General features: G+C 41.5%; 1 protein-coding gene across 1 annotated transcript in view; it reads right to left on the bottom strand.

The window, feature by feature from the left end:
• Positions 1 to 26,874, bottom strand: part of nr3c2 (nuclear receptor subfamily 3, group C, member 2) — an 82,140-nt gene that overhangs the window by 8,249 nt on the left and 47,017 nt on the right. Inside the window, exons 4-7 of the mRNA XM_084372466.1 lie at positions 19,388 to 19,504; positions 13,968 to 14,309; positions 11,866 to 12,010; positions 6,326 to 6,456 (exon numbers count right to left, since the gene is read on the bottom strand). Of these exons, the coding sequence (XP_084228592.1) occupies positions 6,326 to 6,456; positions 11,866 to 12,010; positions 13,968 to 14,309; positions 19,388 to 19,504 (735 nt within the window). The remainder of the gene's footprint in view (positions 1 to 6,325; positions 6,457 to 11,865; positions 12,011 to 13,967; positions 14,310 to 19,387; positions 19,505 to 26,874) is intronic.

Here is a 26,874-nt window from a genome sequence, read left to right as displayed (position 1 = left end):
ACTTTAGACTAAATACAGTGCTATACAGAAACGGCTGTATCTGAGTTATTATTAAATATTTGGTACCACTGGATTCAAAACAACTTCAATTACAATTATATGTGCTCATTTGATCCAGTGTAAAATTGTATATATCTGCATTTTTAAAAATGCAATTGTCTAACTGAAAAAAATATTCTGCGGGGCTTTTCCTTAAAATACTACATAGTCATTAGTCATAATGGGTTCATCAGCCAACATGACCCAAAAACAGAAACGACTGAATTGAACAGTGATGTAAAAAAATACCCCAAATTCATACTTGGGTTAAAGTGAAAAAATAATGTTAAAATTACTCACTGGTAAAAGTGAAAGTCAGCCATATCAACGGTAGTGGAGTAAACTTCTTCTTCAAGTATCCGATATTAAATGAACTTACATTTCTGGCAAAATATGTTCTTCTGACTGGATCACCAGTCAGCCTTCATTTTCCTGGGAGATTTTGTGCCCGGTGGCAGATAAAATTGCGTGCTGAAAGCGATGTTTATAGGAAACAAATCTAATACGTTGTGCAATCAACATTAACTGAATAACAAGAAGTTCAAGCAAAAAAAAAAAAATAACAAACTTGTCTATTGCCGGTATAATTATCAAAAGACAACACCCACAACACCCTGAATGAAAACTAACTGACTGACAACGCCCACCCCAGCCACAGTCTGTTCACCCTGCTGCCATCTGGCAAAAGATACAGAAGTATCTGTTGCCGTACCACCAGACTACAGAGCAGCTCTGTTCTGACTCCTCAATTCATCCTCCGTACTCGATTGTATAAAAAAGTATGTTTTTCTTTTTTTTCTGTTGTATAGCTTACAGTAAATGGACTAAAACCCTGGTGTTGTGAAATGACAATAAATACACCTTGAACTTAACCTTTACCACAAGTACAAGTAAATGTAAATTAAACATATATCAAAATGCATGATTTTACTGTATACTATGGGTCGATCCATTATCGTTTATTCAACTGATCGATTATTATGTTTGTTTCTCAAAAAAATCCAATTGCAGATCAAATAAAATTAATTTAAAAATATGCTAATTTGCCTCTGATTCAGCAGCAAACTGCAAAGTAACTAGTAACTAAAGTGGTCAAACAAATGTAGTGGAGTAGAGGTATAGAATAACAGAAAGTAAAATAAAAAAAAAAAGTAAAAGTAAAATGATTGAGTATGTTATTTACATTCTGAAACTGGGTTAGGTTGATAGGAGCATACTGTACGTAGGTGACTGTGAAATGTGTCACAGGAAATACACCTGTCACTCAGTCAACATACAGTACACTTTGCCCCCATCAGGAATGAGGTTGAATATACAGTTTGGTGCGAGAACAAAACAGACGAGATAATCTAGCATTACTATCTACGTCTGTGTGGAGGTGAGGAGAGTAACTGGTTTGAGCAGGCCGCCGCTCCTGTGCAAAAATCCAAACAGGGTCATGAGACACCGCAGGCTCAATGAAACCTTAGCCAAGGTCAGCGAGGAATAACAGCCCTTCTCTCTTTTCTCTTTATCCCTCCTTCCTCTCTCTCGTTCACCCTCTCTCTCTCTCCGTAACAAACACACACACACACACACACACACACACACACGGACACACGGACACACGCAATTTTTCAAACCAGCCCAAAGGCACACACACACTTAGCGACTCTGTAGTACTTGCTCAGCTGACAAGTTCTGACAACTCCTCTGTAAACATTTCTGCCGCTACTCCTTCCACAACGCCAGAGCATTACCACTGAACAACTGTAACTAAGAGAGTCCTACAGCGGCTCTGAAAATCCAGAGAGTTTTAATTATTCACATGTGCTTTTGCAGAAATACTTGCAGAACGTCCATACAGTACAGTTGCTCCATCGTGTGCACTTTGGAAGAGGCAGGTACATGAATTTATCCGCTGCACAGTGGAAACGAAGCACTGGATGATTATTTTCTTCCACTTCCCTCGTATTTTAACAGTCTTCTTTAACCAAATCCAATAACCAGAGCAGATTGAACACCTTAAATTTGCTGTTTCAATTCTGTATCCCCTCTCCTTAAAAATTCCAGCCCGGGTTTGAAGGAAGTGAAGAAAAATAGCAGGTCTTGGAGCACTGCCTGGTGCTTGACTGGCCTTTATTAAGTACAGCAGGGCTCTCTGGAAAGCCTCCAGAGGACCAGCGAGGAGAGGGAGAGGGAGGCCACAGCAACAGAAGGACCGGCTCTGCCAACCTCCCCCCGCCACCCCCTTTGTCTTTCTCTCTCTCTCTTTCTTTTCTTTCTTTTCTCCCCATAGCTATGCACCTGTCTCTTTCTCACCAACACAAGCTCGCACTGTCAACATTTGTCTGATTTGGCTCCTTAAAATGTCCCTTTCCCCTCTTGGTTTCCTCATCCTCTCTGTATTCTCTCTCTCTCTTCCTCATCGCTCCCAACATCTAATAGCTGAGGTCCAGCCGGAGCTCCCCTGCTTCCAGATGACTCAACAACACCGAGTTTATATCAGGGAAGTGCACCGCCTCTTCCATATGTCACTCTACTATGGAGCCAAACCAACCTCATACCATCGGTCAGGGATGTACTGTATGTTTGCCGACAGGATGTGTTTTTTTTTTTTCTATTTATGGATTGGTGTAAGTACTGCACAAAAAGCAATTTAAAACAAGATGAATGTAATTTTAAGATCACAAATCATTCAAATATGCCTTTTATTGTTTAGAGTTAGGGTTTAGAAATTGCTGCTTTCCAGCACAGTCGGACTGCAGTTTTGGGTCTTCTCATTTTTTGACTTAAAAACTGCAAGACTGCATTTACTGTAAAGCCTGATGTATTTTTTTTTTTTAACTGTATTGCAAAAATGCATCAGAATTAGGACACAAGTAGCAGACCAAGTGGATTTTTTTAAAACAAAAACTTATGTAAGCTTCAAAGTTCGCTCGATCACCTTCAACCAGGAGCTGAGTTGGGTAACAAAATTTTGGTTTTCTGTAAAAAGAATTAAAAGTAATTTGATTAAAATTGTGTCATCATTCATTCACGATAAGTTCAAAGCCAAAGCTTAAATATCTGCCACATTGTCTAAACTTTTCTGACCTTTGAATCTGACTATGAAGGGAGTAATCTCTGTCTGTCTGTATGTGATTAGCCTATCAAGAGAACTGTTCATTCGATCTTCTTCATTCTTGGCATGTTTGTTGCTGAGGACCCAAGGAAGTGCAGTGTCGAATTTGGTGCAATTTCGACACGCAACAAATGTATTACATTTCAGTGGGGGCGTGGCTTACAGCGATCAGTTCATGGCTCTGCAGACTGAAACTGGGCTAATGGGGAAGCAGACGTAAACAAATCCAAAATCAGGTTAAATGAGTCTGAATGACAGACGACAGGTTTTTTATTCTTCAGCAAGAACTTGAGGTGAGGTTTTAAGTTTCTATCAACAGTTGTATGCTTGCTAATGTTAGCATCAACACACATTATCGAGTAAAGTAGACTTACAATTCAGCTCGTACAACTTAAATGTAATAGTCTACTTTATTTGGTTACTCCGAGGTAAGGTCAGGTTTCCTGACTCTTTTAAATAAACGTCAACTTTTAAAATTTACAGTGAAGGGCGAGAATATTTACTGTTATCAGTTGAGACTGTGAGCGGTTCATGAGTCTTATGACCAGATCTGTACACCCCTCACATTAGATAATCACTGCTGGACAGCATGTTTTGAACGGGCACCGCACTAGTTAATGTTCATGATACAAAACTATAAGCTTCTTCTATGGTGGCACTCGTTACAACTCATTTTGGATAATGGTGTCAGTTAATTGGCCGACATGTTACATTTAAAATGGTAGAACTTGTGATGCTCGGATCAAGTAAAGTTTACCAGGGTTGTGTGAGTCCAGCATTCACACACCACTTTCAGAGGCCTGACTAACTGAAAAATAAATACTCTGCCAATGAATATTTCCACTGATTGGCACTGGTGCTGAAGTTCAAAGGGTTTGAAGTCTGGCCAGCATGCAGACTCTTCAAATAGCTCGCCACAACTCTCCCTCATCCCTCCACCCCGTTATCCTCTCTCTCTCTCTCTATCGAACATCTATCGACACAAAAAAACCCAAAAAAACACGCAGATGAAGCCCCCATGAGGACGTTTGAAGAAGACCCCAACAGGTCTCGATGTGTCCCAGTGCAGGTGGGTGTGGACGATGAAGTTAAAACACAGCTGCCATCATGGAATCTTTAACTGTTACTACTGAACTGACAGCAGCAGCTCGCAGGGTGTTGAGGTGGTGGAAAGAACTGCTTTCAGTTTCCAGCTGAGTAACTTGGTCCAACACATCCTCTCCGTGAGGCTGTGGTGCCTGGGGGCGCAGTTTGGCACCGAGCGGCAACATGTTGAGACCTTTTTTTCGTGAGCGATAGACGTATTTCGTTTGTTTATGGGAAATTTAAAAAATAACCCAAATATATCATATATAAAACAGAGTATCCTGCGCTCAGAGAATGGAAAAATGAAGACGCCGCTCTCCTTTGCATTTGTATAACATGACTACGCAAACAGGTGCATGCAACATCAAGTCTATTTCCACACTCGTTCTGCTTGTTAACGGATTACCGAGAATGATAATCTAACAGACATTAAAAAGGCATGAACGTGGGTGCAAGGAGGAGGCTACAAGCACTGCCAGCACTGCCTCAAAGGTGTGTGGTGGATTTAAGAGAACACAAGACGCCTTATCCATACATTTGATGTGGGAAATGTTGGGTGCTCAGGCAATAACACTCCACCGTATGGCAGATGACACAATACAATTGTGAGTGTTGATTTGGGAACACACAAGGCATCGCACCTTTTCCTGTAAGAGTTGTAAGAGCAGAGACACAGACACCTCTCCTGTCCACAACAAACCACGGATGATCGGTGGTCTTAAAACATCATCCAACTGCACCACCATGATGTATGAGTCAGGATGCAGCACAAGCAGCACGATAACAATGCACCGGTTTGAGTCTCATTAAAATGGTAGAAAGTGTCCCGATGAATATGATGTGCAAGAAATAACTGTAATAGCGTTTCAGTGAAATTATGCTAACACCCTTGCCAGCATGATCTCCTGATTAACTAGGCCTGAATTTATACCCCGCAGGCATCTACATGTTCATACAGTCACTGGCACACAACCTCACAAACACTTGACCTCCATGGCAAATTTCAGCCTCATAGAAAGAAAGCTGAGGTTGCTGTTGGGTGGACACAGTGTTGTGGACCAATGAACTGATGGATCAACAGAAGGAGACAGAGCAATGATAAAGGAACTCTGCTGAGTTCAAGGATGCCTCCCACCTGTGTCTACAACAGCCAGGCCAATTGGCCATGACCACAAACGCACACCTTCACAGATACACTTGACCTCCACGCCGAATTTCAGCCTCCTGGGGTGAAAACTGTGGCCGCCGAAGAGAGAGGAAATTTTTGGGTGTGGTAGTGATCGACATGTATAAAGACGGACGACATGACAGCTCCTCAAAAGTGAAGCCAAAACATCACGCTCGCCCCCTGGTGGCTGGCTGAGGTACAGGTCATAAACCACTCCCCCTCTGTGTTAGCAGATGAAACATCATCATCATTCTCATCACACTGATGTTCAAGTGGACATTTTTCCGATCATTTTGGTTTCAATTAGTTATTTGATGCTATAAAAACAGGGTAAAATGTTGTGACCGACAGCTCAGCCCTGCTCGCGATCGAGCGGCCTTATATAACGCTTGTATCTGGGATATTGTTTTCTTTATATATGCCAATGGTTGCAGCTAAAAACATTGAATAATCCCACTTTCACACCGTTGGGATGACTTTGAATGCAGATTGTGAAGAAAGGAGAATCTATCTCTCAATATCGGGCAGAAACAATCTGCATGGTCAGTTCGATCACTGCCATGAAATGAGGTCGCTGTTATCAGGCACAAGGGTGGTCCAACGTGTTGTGATCTCTATTAGCGGTGTTTGTTCTACAAGCCCTCTAGCCAGGGAATTCACATTTACAGCAATAATGTTAGTGTTTGTGATTTAGTCAGTTTGAGTTATAGACAGCCTGAAATTTCAATTAATTCTTGCATGGAATTAATGTTGATTACATATTGTTTTTGAAAACAAATGATTTCCGGCTGACATTTTATCATACAGCTAGTAATTTGTGCTCGAGGGGAGTTTGGGGACAATGCGCAGGTAAAGCCACAGAACAAAAGCAGTGTGTGCAGGTGGGTATATAAGAAGTGATTTTTGCAGGCCGGTGGCTCATTGTCTACCTGTGCTCAGAAGCAGGAGGACCTTCATGGAGAGGAACTCGTCGTAGGTTAGCTGCAGTCGAAGAAACTCCTGGCTCACCTGCCTCATGCCCAGGCACAGGTCGTACATGGCTGACAGCTGCATGCGGTCCCTAAAGAAAGACCAAAGAAAACACGACACCAGAATTATGTATTTTCTCCAGAGCTCCCGTATTAGATTCGATCAGTTACAAATCCATCCTCTGCTCACTCATTTATTCATTTGTTTACCCACTCATTCTGCTTTTATGTCACAGCAGACTTACTCATTCACTTCCTCACTCCCTTCCTTCCACACTAGTTCAGCCCAGTGAAACAATATTTCCACACAGTGCAGAGGAGGATCCTGCTAGTCTGGGCTAAGAGCAGAATACCAAATCCCCCCAGATTGCAGAGTGCTGCGTACAGTATCACAGCACAGATGCACCACTTTCCTAAGGCTGTGACAGACCCCTTATCTAACCCTAGTCACCATAGAAACATTCTTAACTGGGATGTGTTTAACCTCCAACATGTTTACTGTGTGTTGACAGAAATGACACACACATGACCATATGTCACGGATGCAAATGTTGACTAAACAGGTTTACGTGCATCGATTTGTCGAAAATACAACAGTAAGTTTACGTGCAAATTGAGCATGCTTGCCGTGCATAACGCCATCTCGCTCCTGTTCTCTTTCACACACGTTTTATCAGCAAAATAATCTCGGTTACGTCACAGGGCTCACAAAAACAGGAAAGAAACATTAGGAGGGATAAAGCATGAGCCAATCAGAAATGTGCTCCGCAGATGCCACAGATTCAGGGGGAATCGCTGGCTTTAGATGCCACTTCTCTTCTCTATAAATCACCATCACATTGAGTCTTCAGTAATTTAATGCGAGTGGTGTGGCTCGACTTGAAACAGTTTCCAGTTTCACCCAAAATACAGGGAAACCGCATCGTTACATAGGCAGTGAGGGTGGAGACTTCACTCTGATAACAACTAGACATTTTGTAGAGGGGGGCCGGGAGCAGCCGATTGGAAACTGGCGCATAATGTTCCCATTAAAGCAAGAGACGGCATAACACTTTACAATATTTACTGTACAGCTGTGTCTGTCGGCCTAAATAACTGATAAACTGTGACAACGTCTGGGAGAGCAGCAGACCCGTTTCCCCGCTGAGCCGCTCTGTATGTGAGCAGTTTCACAAAGTGCGGCATAACATCATTTGATACAACTTTGGGCTGGAGTTTCTAAAGTCTCCACACGTTTTTTTTTTCTCTCCCTCTCTCTCTCTCCACTCTCACACTCTCTTCCTGAAATCAATTTTGCTGAATCACTGCCCAAAATGAGCTGCTGGTTTTGGGGAGGAAAGAAAAAAATTGGCAGCAACGTCTCTCCTTTCCTCCTTCTTTCTCGCTCTTTCTCATCTCTCTTTATCTCTCTGTCGTGCTCTCGCTCTGTTTCTCTTTATGTCTTTCTCTCACAGTCTTGAACTCGCTCTCTTTCTCTGGCTCTGTAGAAGATTCGGGAAGGAGCACAGGAGTGAGGAGAAAGGAGGGTTCAGATTCACCTTTGGTCGGAGGAAGCCAGCAAAACTTGTTTGTCAAAACAAATCTTTTAAAAATCTAACTGAAATCACAATTAGTCAATTATCGTGTCTACATTCTAACATTTTTGTTCATTCTTTTAATAGCGAAAGGTGGCGAAGGTTTTTTGGAGATACGTTAGAGGTGGGTGGGCCGGTGTGAGTGTTTGATTGACAGCTGAGCTGGCAGGGGAACAGTGACACAGTGTAAATCATCGGGCATCAGTAACTGCAGTTTACAAGGACAGACAGAGTTTTGTTAGCAGTGATATTGACAAATGAGGACCATATACCGTATACCGTATAGCATCTGAACTGAATGTCCAGGCTAGGGGTGGGCAATCTGGCAAAAATTCAATATCACAATCTATTTAATTGCACAATTGCAATCTTTGATTTTCTCTATTTGCAACATTAAAACACACTATTGCATTCAAGATTATTCCTTTAAAGTACAAGCCCTTCATCCCTCACGACACTAGCTATAACCCACGTCGCTTTATTTATAATATGTTGGCCAAGAACAAGCCATGTGAAGTAATTCGTCCAATCATCATAGCCATCTAGTTGGCCCCATCGCTGTATTGTTTTGTTCAAGGAGCATGGATCTGCTGGTCAGATGGTAAGAAAGTAAGTGAGAAAACATTGAATACCGTGAGAAAACCTGTTTGGAAGTCCTCTCTACATCAGTGGAGCTAAGGTGGAGCAAGCGAAGAGTTTTAGCCTCCTGGGAATTACATCACAGAGAACCTGTCATGGTCTTTACACCTCGTCACCCTGGTCAAAAAAAGCTCAGTAAAGGCTCTACTTCTTAAGGAAAATTAGGTTAAATTCTGGTGCCAAGGATACTAAAAGACAACACCCAGACACAGTCTGTTCACCCTGCTGCTGTCTGGCAAGTGATACAGAAGTATCCGCTGCTGTAACACCAGACTACAGAGCAGTGTCTTTCCTCAGGCTGTGAGACTCTTGAACTCATCCTCATCCTCGTTTTTGTTGTGCAATGACAATTAAATTAACCTTGAACATGGAACCTTGTTTGGCTGTCCCGAAGCCAAAAAATATGTATTTTCATATGAATATGTCCTTACGACTTATTGTTTTAGGAGCATTGCTAAATGACACAGATAATGCAGGCTTACTTTGTCTTTAATATAAAATGCGTGTCCTTCTTTGCAGTATTTACTCTCAATCAGTGACAGATTCCACTCTAAGAGCTGAGCGAGCGGACAGTCTATTCAATAAATGCCTTAATGCCCTGGGTCAATAAGCACTAAGTAGCTATGGAAACAAGTGTACACTGTCCAACCCCCTAAAGACCGAGTTGACTCGGCAAAGATATGGACCAATTCTGCCCTTGTTTCATTTCACAGAATTATTAATGAGCTAAACAACAGATGGACTACTGTACGTTAAGAAGAGGCGAGGCATGCACCTTAACCTGATAATAGACACAGTGAAGATGGCAGTGACATTCACACAGAGCAGCAAGCATGTGACCAAAATCCAGGCCACCTCCATCTCCAGCCGGTCTACATCTCATCTGCTCTGTCAAGCTGAATACCAGGCCCATCTGTCAATGGGACGGGCCTGCTGTAAACGCATCACATGCAGTGGCAGCAGCTCACTTGCAGTCAAAAAGATAACTTAATTTCTCGCCAAAGAATTCATGTTAATTTATTACAGATATGCATGTGCAAATCCAACATTTTGCTCTGTTAGAAGTCATTCCGGACTGAACTTGCCAAAAGGCACAAGCCATTATGTCTGAATCACGATATTAGATTTTCTCCAAAAGCTGTTGTCATCTCAAAGAAGGAAACACATAATTCTTAATAAACTGTGATCCACTTGGCGCTAAATTGATTAAAGGATCAGAGGATCGCTGGTGTGGCAAACTAATGCTTTACCAACTGTACTTAGACCACAGGCTAAAAGAGGCTGTGGCTATGTTGCACAATGGCATTTGCGCTGCTGTTTGTTTATTTATCTATGTATTTGTTTGGGACAAACTGACCCACTGACATTGACTTACACAAGCTATTATTTGGAGCTTTTAAAGCTGCCCCTGAGTGAACTGGCTCCTCCACATCAGGCTGCCTACAGAGGTTGCTATTCTCATTTTTGATTAATTCTATAACATTCAATTCATCACCGGCAACGCACCGCGGCTCCGGAGCGGAAAGGCCCACATACACTTGCTCTCCTGATCAAACGTTAACATACATCATGTTAGCCATTCACTGGCCTCGCTAGGCCTTGATCACCTGGGCTTGACGCAATTAAGGAACCATCAAAAAGTATGAAAGGTATTTTACTCTTGAAGATTATGACCTTGTTTTAACAAAATGATGTCCTGAAAGCAACATCATTACCATAAAAACTCATTTTGTCCCCTTGAATAGTCTTCAGGTATGTTAATGGAACATTCAGAGTAGTACGGCAGGAAAATAAACTCCTTACTCTCCCAATTCTACGAGTGAAATTGATGTTCATGCATACATTTGCATCTGATGAGCCTCTAAAACTAGCAGAGGCTACTAAACGTTAATAGTCAAAGCCTTGCTGTTCAAACAATTACTGTATCTACTAATTGTATACTCTGAAAAACAAATTACTCTTCCTCACATCTCACTTAATAGACATGTTTGTGTGTGGGGGATCCCACAGGACATCAGACAATATCAGTTGTATTTTTACATAATGCCTAATTGCTGATGAAACCTCTCTTTGATATGAACTATGAAATATATGTGACAAAAACATACTTAATATCTCTGAGGTACTTCTACTTTACAGTGTATCCACTTTATGCTGCTTTATACTTCTACTTCACTACATTTATATCACCGCTATGGTCACTAGCTTCTTTGATTGCCCCAACAAACACGTAACTGACCTATTAAATAAAAAAGCGCTGTTATAGATATAAGGCCCCACACTCACAGGTCGGTTCAGGTCAGCTCAGGTCAGTTTATGTTGCTGACCTGAGACGGGTTAGGGTTGTGCAACGCTACGCTGGGATTTACGTGAGGTCACCATGTACTTAACTACTTAGTTAAGTTGTGAATTGCCCAGCAACAACACTAACGGGAGAATCCCTGAAGTTTTTTTTTTTTTTAAATTTTGGTCATAAAAGGACAATTTGCATAGCTAGAAGTTTTACTTTGGATATTTTACATTCTGCTGGTAAGTAGACTTTTTTGATAGCAGGACTTTTATTTGTAACAGATTTTTTTTTACATGCTGGGATTGTTACTTGTGCTTAAAAGGGAAAGTTCACTCAAAAATAGAAAAGTTCTGTGGTCTATGATACTATGAAAGTCGGATGAAGTTTTGTAGTCCACAAAACATTTCCAGAGCTTCACAGCAAAACAGTGTTGCAGCATTCTCCTAAACAACTGAGGTATATTGGGGACTTGTTTTTAAACATTAAAAAAATGACGAAGATATTATTTACAACCTCAACACGTGTTTGATCTCGTGCACTCACCTCAGATTGGGTGAGCGCTGACGCTTGTAGCTTGGCAGCTGTCGGCTTGGCAAGATTTCGGCTTAAAAAAAGAGGCGTAGATAACGTCTTTTCACCTCCATTTGGGGTCTCAGGGCTTTCTCAGACTTTAATTAATCAGACGAACAGTATGGAGCCATTTTTTTTTCATGTTTTAAAACAAGTCCCTTCTTACTTCAGTTGTTTAGGAGAATGCTGCAATACTGTTTTGCTGTGAAGAAATGTTTTGTGAGCAACAAAACATTCACTCGACTTTCCATCAGCATGAGGCAGATAATGACAATCATTTCAATTTTATTTTTGGGTGAACTTATCCTTTAAGTAAAGGATCTGAGCATTTCTTTCACCCACTGCTGCTAAATGTCAGTAAGCAGTACACTTTAATAACATCAGCTCGGTGTGTGCGGTGTCCTGCAGATATGGAAGTGTAGACCTACTCGTTAAAGATGAGGTCAGGGGCAAAGTAGAGCATCTGTCCATTGGTGTGTTTGTAGGAGCGCCAGCTGAGGCAAAAGGAGGACAGACACATCCATGAGTACTGGATCAGGGTGATTTGGTCCTCGATGGGCAGGCCCCGGAAACCTAACACACACACATAGCAGACACAGATGAGGCTGATGAGAAAAAAAGCACAATGTTTAAATGTGGCTGTTTTTACTCATGCATTGATTGTATACATTTGGATTTAAGCACCAACTTATGAGGCATTTACTCAGCCGAGTGCGTGCACGTGTGCAACCGAGTGTTTGCTCATGTGCACAACACACCAACGTGTATCTCTGCCACAGTGTGCTTTTTTTGTGCCAATATTTGTTTAGACGTGATAACCACTGAGAAGTATTCACCCATTCTTGTTTTATACAAATCCCTCAAGGCCTCCAGTTATTGGCGTGTTGTCTATGGCGCTCCAAAAATAGAGTCGAATAGGAAACTTGCCAAACTCTCAATCAAACTCCTCCTCATGCAAAACATGGGCCAAGTGAGGACACGCAAGTCACTTATCAAGGCTTAGGGACTATTTTAGTCAATACGCAGCCAATCTGCAAAATACAATCATTAAAAAAAAATACATGTATTTGTAGAAAAGGTATTCTAGGTCCCTGGCTTAACACTCCGTATTTAGCCAATAAAATAGAGAGCACACGGCTGGCTGATAATTAGAATATGAACTGATCAGAGTTGGATGTCTTTTATTTTTCTGGTAGCTTTAAACACAACAAAACATCAGAGAAGCATGTGCTAATAATTTAGCGGACTTTCCTGCGAACACATTGCCGGTGACAATATTGTTCCATGTTGCCCTGCGTGTCAGCCCTGCCACATCCAAATGTACGCTGAATGCAGGCGGGGACATATCTGAAAGTCGAAGGTACTCATTTTGACCCTTCTGTCTGGCTCCCCTTCTATTTATACGTCCGGATATGGCAAGCAGACACCGTGGAGGTATCAAATATTTGCAATACAGCAAATTAAACAGCCTCAAAGAGGCTACCTGTGAGGCATCTTTCAATATGTCTCCCACTGACTGGCATTTTAGGAGAACTTGTTTATCCCTTTTCAAATATTTTTTTTTTCTTCCTCTGATGGATTTTAAGGTAGAAATTAATGAGATAGACATTAGATCTTCTGTTCAGCATAACATCTGACAGCGATGATGTAAATGAGTTCTGTTTGGAAATCTTAATCTTGATTCCATTAAATGGTAAAATAGGATTCCTTCCTAATCCCGTTGAAGCTTTACAGGATCATTTCCTGACCTTGTGTTTAAAATTAAAATTGTGTGCCCTAACAAAACTAGCGGTGTCGCATTCTGAAAATGTGGAGATCAAAAGAAGAAGACGCAGGCATGTTATCTTCATTAAAACCCCACTCTGTAATTACAGTGTGGACTCCTCCTGATTTATTAGACCGATATGTTTTACCACTTACCATTTTCTAAATAAAACTGACTACATTTCAATTATAAAAACATAGATGTGGTTAAAGTCATTCTGAAAATATACAAATTTCCGAATTTACAAGTTCCTTTAAGCTTTTATCCTTTTGATTAACTTTTAAAAGCGCTTTTAAAATGCTGCAACCATGTCCACTGAACATGACCTTCAAAGGTCCAGTGTGCAGGATTTAGGGGGATTAAGGGGCAGAAATGGAAGATCATATTCATGATTATGTTTTCATTAGTGTACGAATCACCTGAAACTAAGAATCTGTGCATTTTGGTTAGACTAGAATTAGTCTTTTATATCAACATAGGGATCTGGTCCTCTTCCATGGAGCCTACAGTTGTCCAGATTGGATAAACCAAAGACAGACTCTTTTGTGTTTTCACGTTTTTAATGGTCACTGTAGGGGAGGGTGAGACTAGGGGTATTCAGTCGGTTGGATGCCACTAAATTCTGCACAATGGCCTTTTTAAAAATAAGATTTACAGACATTATTTTCACATAACTAATAAGTTTCCACTCCTTTCCAGCCCTGGCTTTAACACCTCTCTTAAACAGCGTTTTGGCCTCAGCCCACCGCTCCATTGGTCACTAACCTGGAAGTACTTTGGCCCACTTGACCATTCGTACCATCTGCTTTCCGGCCAGGCGGTTGAGACTGGACAGCAGGTGGTCAGTGGTGTCAGGCTGCGTGTTGTCATAGCCGGAGTACACCTCTTCAGGCTCGATCAGCTCCAACACACTGCAGATGGAGGGCGGCAGAAAAGGTGTGACCACCCCAGGCCCATGGGGCACCAGGGCATTGGCAGCGCTGGCGTTCAGCTCCTTCTCTGAGGACAGGTAACCGCCAACGCCACCTGTGGCAGTCTGGCCGTCCTTTGAGCCCTGCAGGTCCTCGCTGACACCCTTCAGCTTCCCTAACTTCTTGGACTTTCGTGCTGCGGGGAACACAACAGCCCTCATTAACACATTGTTGATGGTGGCGTTTCTTACATTCGCCATCTGAGGTTATAATTGAAATGTGACAGATACTATATGGGTACAACTTAAAACATCCACATATAGATATACATTTATAGTGCGTGGTAGTCTATCTGAGTGCAAAAATTTGTGCTTGCTGATATTTAAGATTTCATTTTAAACCAATGTAGTTTTTTTTTCCTTTCACTTCAAGGTTATAGGCGAGCTTATCAGCTTCAACAGCTTCTACAATTTTCAACAAAATCTGTTATCTCTGTATGTGAAGAAAGTTATAGCTTCTGGGAAGTTGTAACTCCAAATGTTAAAGTGTGAAATGTGAAAATTGGAAAGTTTCCATCTGGAACGAAGTCCGGTGAAACCAAGAGCACATAAAAGAACAATATTCATGTTTCATTTCCTGTCTATTGTTTAATCGTTCCCAAATGGGGGTCTTTGAGGGTTGACAAAAGATTACATTCATGATGGTGAAGTCTCTCGCCTTTCTCAGGTAATCAACTCCAGATGTGCAGCAACACTCACACATCATTTTTATTATATAATATATATAAATAATATCATATATATATATATATATATAATGATATAAAACATCACCTGTCATCACAGCCATCTTTTTGAAGGAGGATTTTAGTTTTTAACTCAAATAACCAACAGAGTTTGAATAAATAAAGACGTCTATGTATTGTGTCACAGAGATGTCTACTGAAGTTAGCATGCTAACCAGCTAAACTCTGCCCGCCCTGTCTCGAAATACCACTTTGTAATACAGAAGAGGCGATAGTAGTTGCTGTAACGTCTAGCTTGCCCTCAGTCCAACATGAGCGGATGAAGAAGTAGCACCTTGAGGGCAAGAAACCACCATCGTCAGCAAAGAAAGATGTGTTAGCCCAAAAAGTTTCTACTGCTGGAGACAGCTCTTGGTGAGTAACCGTACATATAGCACCTTTAAGCTAAATTCTCTGCTGAGTATTTAGTACTGATGTAGCATTTCATTAACAAGCTAACATGCCAACATGTGCACTAATGCCACACTGGAACGCTTGGTTCAAATATTGTTGTTGGCTTTTGCGAACTGTCCTTCAAAACTGAAGCCTGACATTTCCTGTCCTGCTGTTTTGGGACATCTCTCTTCTTAAGGATAACTTTAATAACTAGCTTCACCTCACCACCAAAGAAAGAATTTGCTAGCTAACATGCTAAAGAAATGTCAGTAAGCAATGTGGCTAATGCTACTGTTGGGGGCTGTTTTCTCTGTTTCAGCTTTTTTGCAGCTCTTGTTAACAGCTACGTGTGTTATACAGCTATGTTTGAGACATCACTGGTCATTTCAGGCCGCTGCTTTTTGCATTGCTAATAGCCAAACTGTGATTCATCTAGCTCCTGGCTGAATGAGGTCATTTTTCAAATGGTTTTGTTTGACGTGATACTAATCTTTTGATTTCCACGGTGGTGATGTTGATGTTTTGTAGGCCTACGTAGCTATGGGCTGATCATTTGACTGAATTGGTCTGAGCCTTTTTCCAGTCAGAATATAAAGACAACTGTTGTCCTACGAAGCAAATTAAAGAAATTCGTTTTCCTTTATTTTGGCAAACACAGAGTCAGTTTTTACTCACTTTTTCTCCACATACTTGATATTTATCAACCACTACTTTTGTTCTTTAACTTTGGGAATCCGACAACAACCTTTAATCGCCTTCATATCAAAATTAGATCTAAACAGCTGAGCACTCATTCAGATTGCTGCAACTCAAACAAACAGCCATGCTCATTGGCAACCTTAGCTTTTATTCATGACTCATGGTCATCTGCTGCTTTTCAACACTACATTACGTTTCACTAGAAAGAGATGTGTTTACAAGTCATGTTTTCGTGGACTATGAAACCTCACCCGTCCCTCCATCAAAATGGGGGTGAGTAGATAATGACCAAATTTTCTTAACTTATCCTTTCAGTTAATAATTATGCTGCTGCCCAACTGTCGTGTTTATATATATTGACACATCGTTTTTTTGTTTGTTTGTTTTTTTTACATCACTCCTTATTCTCCCCTGTGCTGAGCTCAGTTTTATGGGTAAATGACGTGATGCTACTTCGTTGTGTCAACATATTTTAGTTACATTAAAAGGAGTTAAACTTTAAATATAAATGTAAAAGCCATGTGCCAAAGCATAAAAAAGTAAAACAGTTCGCCATATTCCTACATAACAACTATTTAATTTGTAGATAAAAATAATTGCACGCCATTTTTCCGAGTATTATAATTATTTTGGGGAATGGTGTCAGTCAGGTCAACCTCCTGGAGTGTCAAAATGGTCCAACCCCATTCAGGATGCCATTTTGTTAATATTGTGCAAGAGGAGCAACTGACAGCAAATTGCATAACAGAGAACGACCCTAACTGCTGAATGCCGATGCTAGTAACTCTCTTTAAAATGATGTTTTATGGCGGTGACAGAGTTAAACATGGGCTACTGCTGCTGTTACACATCTCCTGTAACCCTGACAGCTGCATGCATACCGCTCCAAACACCACCTCATCACTGCTGCTGCTGCTCATATAGCATTTCACACGACCCACCCTTATCCCAGCTCCCACCTGTAGCCTCTCATTCCCCCAGTGAGTGAGTTTATTGCTGTCACGTCTCTGTGCATGAACACTGTGTATGCTAGTGGAGAGTGATGTCAAAGCAAAGATAAATGGACTCTGTTGAGACTCTGTATTCAATCGATAATACATCATTTCCACATTAGTTTTGTTGACTGAAATATACAAGCAAGTCAAATTGGCCATAAAAAATAAGCGTTCACACATTCACAGTGCCGAAAATGTATCATGGAGTGCTTTTCTGGAATTGATTTTCCCCAATCAGAGCCAATTTATTTATTTTATATTGTGCTACAAGAGGTTTGGATTGTATCCAGGATGAAACATTTGTCATGTGTTAGCTGTAACTTTCAAAGGCAGAGGTCTTGAACAAAATGTAAACAAGCGAATCCTCACCACCAGAATTTGAGTAGTTAGTCATTTTTGGCCTCATTGTGAGCACGTCCTTTTAAGTGGCTACACTCTTAGTGTAATTTATAAGATTGTTGACAACAACCCAGCAATCTGACTGCTTTCCTAGAAATCCAACGAATTAAAACACATTTTATTCTGCACTGATAATAGTTGTCCTCGAATGTTTGGGATTTTGATATATTGCATCATTAAGGGAATGTTTTCTGTGAACATCTGGGTTTTCACATTATAAACTGTACATATCAAGTGTTTTAAATTATTCTCCCCTTTGATAAAGCTCATCATTGTCATCACTTCATCAAAAAAAATAGAAAAAGTCTTAGGAGCTCATTCCTGCGACCATTTACTAAACCACCGCTACGTTCCTGAAGGGCTCTTGCTGTTATGGGCATGTAAAGCCTGCAAATGGGCTTCAAATAAACTTGATTTGACATGACAGCACACAGTTCTAGTGCATTTCCAAATGAGTTTTCTTAAACCAGTAGCCTGTACAGTACTGTAAAGTACAGTACGGCATCTGTCTATCCCAGAGGATTAAAATATTCAATATTCACTGCTTTTACACAATCATCTCACTGCATATATGAATAAATAAAACCCAAATTGCTTAAGTGTGTAATGACAGAAGTCTTATATGCCACAGGGTAAGATAAAAATAACAGGTCTGAAAATGAGGTGATGCTCATTAAGAAAAGCAACTTCGCAGTTGTTTTCAGGGAATCGTTCATTTCGACAGCAACTCCAGGAATCTCAGTTGGCCATTTTCTTTGTTCTTTGTTGTTGCTCTTTTTTTTTTTTTTTTTGTCTAAGCACCTTTCCGCAGACATTTGTTAACTCCCCACTGCTATTAACACACATCATTCCAATTTGCAAAGATTTCACTTTGGATTCAATTAGAAGCTTCGCAAGTATCTCTCTAAAAAGCATGAAGCAGAAAACTCAGGCTAACTCTCTGCAACAGCTGCAACTGCATGTGTGCATGTTTCTATCCTGTGGTCATCTTTGTTTTCGCAAGGAATTTGACAAGATTTGACATTTTACTGTACATTTCATTCAAGTCACAAGTCTTTATCGACATTATAGCGGTGCAATTAATACACCTAAAGGCTAACCCAATTTTGCACACTTAAGTTTAGTGTTTACAGGAGTATTACTTCATACTGTGTGTGACAAAAGTAGCATGACGCTTTTTGCGGCTCCACAGAAGCTGCCAGTTTTGAAAAGCAGTCAAAAAAAGAAGTCTTCTTCCTTTTCAAAGCCTAGCACCTACACTACCCACAATGCAATTTAGCAAATGACTGACACCACTGGAGGATATTTATCAGATTTCGTGCTGCTCCCTCACACCTGTAAACACTCTTTGTGTAAAATTTGCAGCGTTACCTTTCAACATATCAGTGACATCTGCACCAGTAACGCCAGCAGAAAGATAGCAGAGAGAAACAAACCCGAGATCTCAAGGTACAATTTAGAAATTAACAATATATTCATTTTTTTTTGTTTCTTTTTCTCTTCTTTTTTTTTTCTTTTGCTTCCTTCGGGAGCATAAAATTAAAAATCACTGGTAATTTCAATCACTCTAATGGATTCAAAATCAAGTATGCTTTTAGTTTTGTTTATACCACTGCAACCTTGAATTGTAATAAGCCACCGGTGACACATGAATACAACACAAACCTCCCTCTCAACTACAGTATATTTCCCTATAATACAACACTGTAACTTGTCTGCAGGCTTTGTCAGTTGGCATCGTATAGAGTACTGGAGCTTTACACCTCCTGCAGATGCATTATGCATATTGTGCTCAGATATACTACTGTATATGCACGCGCACGCGCACACACACACACACAAACATCCTGTGACTCAGCATCCCCGGGCCTCCTGTGACGACAGCCAGACCTACTTTTCCATATCTAAGATTTCTTAAACGCAGAGCGAGGCTGACTCAAATGTCACATCTGAGACACGTGACAGGGCAAATCTGTCTGTAATGAGGGTGTGACTCCTCACCTCCCAGGTTCATCCCGGCCTGGAGACACTTCCGTACGCGACATGCCGGACAGTTTTTCCTTCGGATCTTGTCAATGATGCAGTCATTCCTTCCGGCACACAGGTAGTTGTGCTGACCTACAGGAAGACAAGACACGGCGTCAGTACGATGGTGAAGCATATATGCAGCTTGACATAGAACAGCAGTGATATTTTCAAAGTGATGCGCAGCAAAAAGAGCAAAAACGAGGGTTAACCTCTGCAGTACTGAGTGGTATTTGTACACATTTGCTTACATGAAGGGAAGTAAATGTTTGATTCTACTGTAGGTTTGTAATGTAGGTCAACGTACTGTAGGAACCCATTAACTGTCTGGCATCGTCAGAGATCTACATTTCACGATTATCGCTGTGAAAATGATTGAAATTGTGATTATTCCGCTCTCACATTCTACAACGCATGACTAATGGTGTATTTTACAGTATATGGCATGAGGGTATTAATATTCGCTGGAACCAGGACACTGGCTGCAGCTAGACTATTCCTGACAGTGATGCTAACATGGCGAGAATCCCTCCTGCCTCCTGCCTAGCCCTTAGCTAAACCCAATGATCTCCCATTTCAGAGCGCTTCCTTCCGCTCCACTAGTTCTTCACTGTACAGCTCCTCTCCTCCTCCACTCTTCTCCATCTCTACGCCTGCGTCTCCATCCCTCTTTTTTCCCTCTTTCCACACGTCCGCCAGCCTCAGAGCGCCATACGCCCACACACAGGCAGGCAGGCTCATGCTCGTGCACACGTACAGTCATTCACTCTCTCTCACTCCCGTATACACACGCATACATGCACGCACACACACAGGGCCAAAGCTGCTCCACTTGGCAATTAAAAAAAAAACTAAAAAAAAAAAAAAACTGCAAATGTTGTATCTGCTTTCACAAACAAATTACACACACGGAAATCACGACACAGCCCAGATGGAGTGGTATAGTGTGGTGTAGTGACCCCAATGACCCCAGTGCATGGCTTAGCTCCATTTGGGTTGAATTAAAGATTCTGTGTGTAAATGGCTGTAAATGGTTGTAAAGATGCACATGTTTGCATGCCGGTGCACAGTTCCCTGCATGTTGGGCTTGTATTGTTTATTTCTTCAGAGGTATCTCAGATTTCTGGCTCACACTTCAGTGTTTAGCATGAAAGCTCGTGCGATGTTTACATGCAGTTTCCTCAAACATGTACATTCTGTGCATTGCCTTTGTTGCATCCACAGTACAGTATTTGTATATGTGTGTAGGACTGAGCAGAAGTTGTTTTCTGAGCTAGCAGGAGTAGTGCGCAGTGTGTCTGTCTGGCTGCTGCCAAAAGCCAAGGAACCGAGCTGCAGGAGGAGAGGCAGCAGCTGTAGCCCCACCACTATTTCTGGCTAAATCACATGACCGTTACATAAGCCCATTTTTCTTGCTCTAAAAAACAGTAAACTGCGACACAGGAAACACAACGCAGCCATCCCCTTCCCCACCCCACTCATGCACGCGTACACACACACACACACACAGACACACACACACATATATACTCTCGCTTGGATAGGCCGGACCAAATGGCAATTCTGAAAAGTCTGGAGCCTTCCTGTCAACTGTTTTGCTCATTCCCGTGAATCTTGTTAATAATTATTAGAGGGAAATACACTGCATGAGACAGGCGAAGTCTTCGTCCGATGGTGTGTGTGTGTGTGTGTGCACGCAACTGTGTGTGTATGCAAGAGGGAGAGAGGTTGTTTATTTATGCACGTTGTGTGCATGCACTCACATGCCCTCACACAGCATATTTACCTCTGAATATGTGCATTTGCTTATCAACTCAGCACGTGGTGGGCTTACCGGTGTAGGTCTTTTTTAGTCTTATCTTGGAAAATGTCTGAAAAGCGAATCTGCTTTCATCTCTTATGAAGGTGGTTGATTTATGAACTCACTTTGACTCAAACTGCATCTGACCCCAAAATCTATAATTTCTATTTTTACTGTAAAACATTCAGTTTCAGTCACGAATTCTGTCAAGATATTTTCATAAAATCCAATGATTCCTCAGGAACTGTAGTAAATTTGACATAATTCTGAAAATTCCTGTCTTCTGACACAACGCCCGCTCTGTCAGCATTCTTCATTTAATGGAGTCCACTCACATCTACTTTCTGCTAATGATCTCACAATCTGGCAACAACCCGCTGTGGAATCTCTGTTGTCTGTCAGCTCCAGCATACATCACTTATGAGGACTTCCTTCTGAATGGGATCCTATGGGGACCCCACTTTAACAGGAGTAATCTGCCCTGCGGCCCTCCTGCCACCAGCACAGCTCTGCTACATCTGCTTACAAAAGACAGACAGACTTCAGGGCACTTGCTAAAAAAAACCAACTTTAACCTGACTCTTTGAAATAGCCACTAGCCAAACAAGTGCTCAGACCCCTTGATTGTGAAAATAGCCTCTCAGATAAAGCAGATGACCCACATCAATAATACAACTGTGCCATTTAGCAGTGGCTGCAGATTTTCTCAGTTGCAGTGCTGCAGAGAGCATATAACTAAAGGATGTGCTGAAATCTATGTCAGCCTCATAGATTAATACTATTTAAGTTATCCTTTATTTATCCCCGTAGGGAAATTCGTTCTCTGCATTTAACCCATCCTAAGTATTAGGAGCAGTGGGCGGCCACTCTGCAGCTCCCAGGGACCAACTCAACGTCTGAGCCAGTGACTTGGTCAAGGGCGCTGACAGGAGGAAAACCTTAACCTGGTTTGATCGTTGGGCGAAATCAGAGCACCTGAAGGGAGCTCGTTCAGACATGGGAGACATGCAAACTTCACACATTACCTTTATAATAACCATCATTAATACATGGTAAATCTGTAGTTAATAGGTATTTGACTGTTAACAGACAATGAAAGACTTTATAAACCATTTATTAAGCAATTGTAAAAGTTGAACATCAGTTGCAACTTTATGCTGGCCATCCAAATAATGTTTACAGATGAGCCACACGTGATTTATTAACGATGTGCAAAGCATTATGAATATTAGTTGCATTATTAGTTGAATTGCTTAATGAATGGTTTATAAATTAAACCTATAAAACATTTATCACTGATGGTTGTAAGTGTAATAAGTGTTACCAAACTGTCAAGCATGCGTCATTAACAAAAACTGTGACACGTCCGCTTTGATACACACTTTTTGGATCTAAAGGCTGCTCTACGCGGATTCTACACCATATCCCACACAAGCGGCCTACACCATTGTGATCATTTACATGTGCGCTGGCTTGTCTGCTTTGCTGGCAGTGGTGATACAGCAGTTTGCCAGCTGTACTCTACCGACCTCTCCGACTTGCAGCTGTGTCTCTGGGCAAGGGAGTGTCTACCTGCACCTCCCTACACAAAGAGCTTAGAAGCAGGACGTTACTTTGCTTCGGCAAAGCAGTGTTCGTGAATGGGTAACCTGCACTTCGGACGTCCGACCTGTCTGCTCTCTCTAACCCAGAGACACTCTGGCAGAAAAGGGCAGCTCTAGAGGAGTACAACCCTTGAAGAGCAGTGTCGTGTTTACTGGGGAAACTAGCACCGCCGCTAAGCACTGGAGGAGAAGCCGGCCAAGCTGACCAATCACAAGTGTTGCAGTCTGTGTCGCCGCAACGTGCAGTTACTTTTCGAAGGGGGGTGCACAACAGGGTATATCACAGCCTACAGCAAAGGGCACGCATCTATGCGGTGACTACGCCCAACGCAGAATCATAAATCACGCTTTAGGAACGCAGAACCGATTCATGTTGGTGAAAAGGGGTACAGAAAGACCCTGTTCTTGCCGTGATTCAAAGGTATTTCTTGCTGTCAGACAACAGTGCGGGCCCATGAGCCACTGTACCGACGTGTTAGTCATGCTCCCGCTCACAAAGCGTTTGGTAAATTCTGTGATTGTCATTCATCGGTATTTATGCAGCCTAAATTACATAGCCAAAAAAATACTAAACAACCAAAGAACAGACCTCTTAGAGATTTAATTGTTGTTACCACTGGGCCAGTGGTATGCAAATCACTGCCTTGCAAAAGCTTTGGTACTCCATTTCTTTGGACAACACACAAACAGCTGTGTTGGATGGGGCTCTACACAATTAAGTTTCCCTGTCTGGATCATTATAAAACGAGGGTGCAGGAGTTAAAATAGGATGTAAACAGAAGCTGCTATTTTGTTTACTAATCTCTCCACTTCTATAATAATGTGCTATATCTCAGTTGTCCTGTGCATTTCCTGCATTTCAAGAATTTCACCATCTGCTGCCTTTGTACACAATACATGTAGTCATTATTTAGTTCTCAATATGGTCTTTGGAAGTGTCAAATGTACAAAAGCAGCCAGTTATGGCAGTCTGTATATATAAAAAAAACTGTTAGAATTCAAAATCCATTTTGCTCTGCTCTCATCTACAATGCATTATAACTCTATTCGGTGCTGCACTACATCAAGTGTTTGACTTGACAACCAGACTCAGCTTTGACTTTCTTCTCAATCAAATAAATCAAAGACGGCTCCTTGCTAACGGTTTTCAGACTATATGGTTACAACAGAAATATTCCCACTCCTCATCCATTACTGGAACGCCTATCTAAAAGATTTAATTCATATTATGAAGGAAAACAACATAATTCTGTTTATGGACTGGACTGTGTAACATCAGTATTTCTTTCAGTTTTTGTTCATTTTGTACATTTGTGATTTTTATTTATAGAGCATTTAAAGCATGTAATGTGATACAGTAAGACTTTGTAAGGCTAATAAAGGCATCTAAAATGTATCACCACAACGCTCTGTAGTACTGTATCTTTAACAAACCAATCATCAGTGAAGACACTGATAAAGCCCATCAGATTGGCGCTGCTTATTTGTTTGAACACAAAAGGTGTAGCCCACTGACAGCACTGTGTCCTTTTTGCATTGATGTCAAAGAACAAAGGTGTCACCAGGGAGCAGGAAGAGATGGGAGGTCAGATTATACCCACTGGAAACCAACAGGCCTGCAGGTCAGGCCAGGCCAGGGGAAATGAGGGCACGGAGGAAGTGGTATGAGTTATATCATCACACGTGCACCGAACATACATCATACCTGCTACTGTAGTAAGAGGTTTCATGGGTAGGCAACACGCTGAAAGGATTAGTCACTTAATTGATCAGTCATATGACAAAGACAATATTCAACAGCAACCTAAATAATTAATTATTTAACAGTGTAATTGTAAAAAAAATGGCCAGAATTCAAAGGCAGCACAACCTGGAGTTGCTATTCTTTGCTGTAGCTATACTTGGCTGATCTTTAAGTCATTTAACAAGCAAAAATGCCAACATTTGCTGACTCCGACTTCTCACATGTGAGAATTTGTTGCATTTCTCTGTTTTATATTATTGTATTTAATCAAATACATATGTGTTGTGGACTGTTGATCAAAGGAAACAAGCAATTTGGAAATGTGGACATGGCTTCAGGAAAGGTGTGAGCGGCATTTTTAAAAATATGATTTATATTTTACAGGTTAAACAATAAATCAATTAATTAAAAAGAAATAACTTGCAGGTGTGTTCATTAGTTGCAGACATTATATATTGTGCTCCCTTGCTTCTATTTTTAAAGGATGTTAAATGCACACACACACACTGTAACAGTAAATGTATCTAGGTTGCATTAGAGAGACCCTTCCTCATGCTGCATTCTCCAGCCTAAATGCCTATTAGCAATGTGGGTCACACATACTTACAGAAAGCTTTACAGATTAAAATTCTACCTAATGCTGCACACCTGAATGCCTCTACTACTATGAAGAAGTGTGTACACATGCATGTGTGCACGGGAAGTGAGCGCTCGTGTTTGCACGTATGGTGTATGCCGTTTCTGATCAAAAAAGGGTTGGGAAGCACACCGCTGCTAAATGGCTTCACTCCAGCTGCTGTTACATGAGCCTCTCACACACAACCTGAAGCATTCACTCCGGCACGGGAGGGAGGCCTCCGTTCACCCCGGCCCGAGCTGATTGGGCGGCTTAGCTGCCAGTCAAAGCAGGAGCAGTGCGAGACGTGTCCTCGGATGACCTCTCCCACAGAGGCAGTGCCGAAAGAAAAGGTTTTTAGATTGACACCAGCTCCATGGAAACCACGACCCAGTCACATCGCAGAACACACTGAGGCCATAACAAGGTTGACGAGTGTCTCTGTAAACCTCTCAGTTCAATAAGAGAACACCAAAAACAGCTAGTGAGCTAAAAGCAGAGCCTGGTATTATTACAAAGAGCAGACATGCCAAGCCACTGATGACATGTGAATAATAAGCCGGCATTCAACTGCTCAAATGTGCTCCACATGGAGTCGTTTATTGAGTGCAGCTGTCTTGTATCAACAAACTAGTCTTCGGTGGAGTGGATGCAGGAGAGAAGCACATACGAATGCATTCGGCTATTTCCACATTTCATTAGTGGCGATAACACATATTTACTGCTCGTGTTTTTGTGTGTCAGAAGGCGTTTTTCCCACAGCGCGGGATAAACGCTTGTACTGAAGTCACCGTTTCAATAGCGCCTTTAAATTGGCCGCAAGTTTGCATGTGACAGTCGAGGTAACAGTAGCAATACAGCTGCAGAAACTCGCGAGTTATAAAAAGTTATTACCGCTCTTCCGTGTTTGTTTACTACACAAGGACATCTAAAATGTGTCCATGAATAAAATGTGTGAGTATACGAGCTGGCGTACTGTCTACTACGATAAACTTGCAGTGAATAGGAGAGCAGATGAATGTTTCTTTTATGTGTGCATGTGAACACTTTAAGAATGAATTGAGGGCATTTTGAAAAAGCCTCACAGCCTCACAGACAGTCTTCAGAAAATAATGAAGTATTTCTATATGTTTCCTGGGACCTCGGTTGTAAACTTTATCGCGTACAGTTGGCTGTGCCTTCTGGAAGATAAGACAAAAAATTAAGGTGAATGAATATTCCTGCTCTTGAGAGGGACTGTAAGTGCACAGATTTGGACAGTAAAAGGCCCATGTGGCCGATGGATATTCCAACCAGATGGTCTGAATGTAAACCCAGTGTAGACTTCAGAAATGCGCTGTGCCAAGTTCCAGTAATGTAAAATAAAGCTACCTAGCAGTGACTTCTCTGACTTGAATAAAGGGGAAACCAGACCCTCCACAGTCAGACGATTTCTTCTGATTTGTTGATGACTCCAGAATGCTAACTAGCGCTGTAGTAAAGGGCTCTGAGCCAGTTAGTCGTCTAATGAGCTACAGCCGACCGAAAAAGTTGTGTCCCCCGAGGCAGGCGGTGCCAAAAGAAATTAAGCATGGGCTGGATTATTCCCTTCGCACAGATGCCCACTCTCTGCAGTCTTCTTTTATACCTCACATGCCGAGTCTAAGTTTTTAACTTTGAGAGAAAAGAGGAGGAGAAGGAGGAGGAAATACTGGCAGA

Source organism: Pagrus pagrus (genome assembly GCF_965226575.1).
Source record: "Pagrus pagrus genome assembly, chromosome: 2".
NCBI classification, from domain to species: Eukaryota; Metazoa; Chordata; class Actinopteri; order Spariformes; family Sparidae; genus Pagrus; species Pagrus pagrus.
This window is presented reverse-complemented; position numbering and strand designations above follow the sequence as displayed.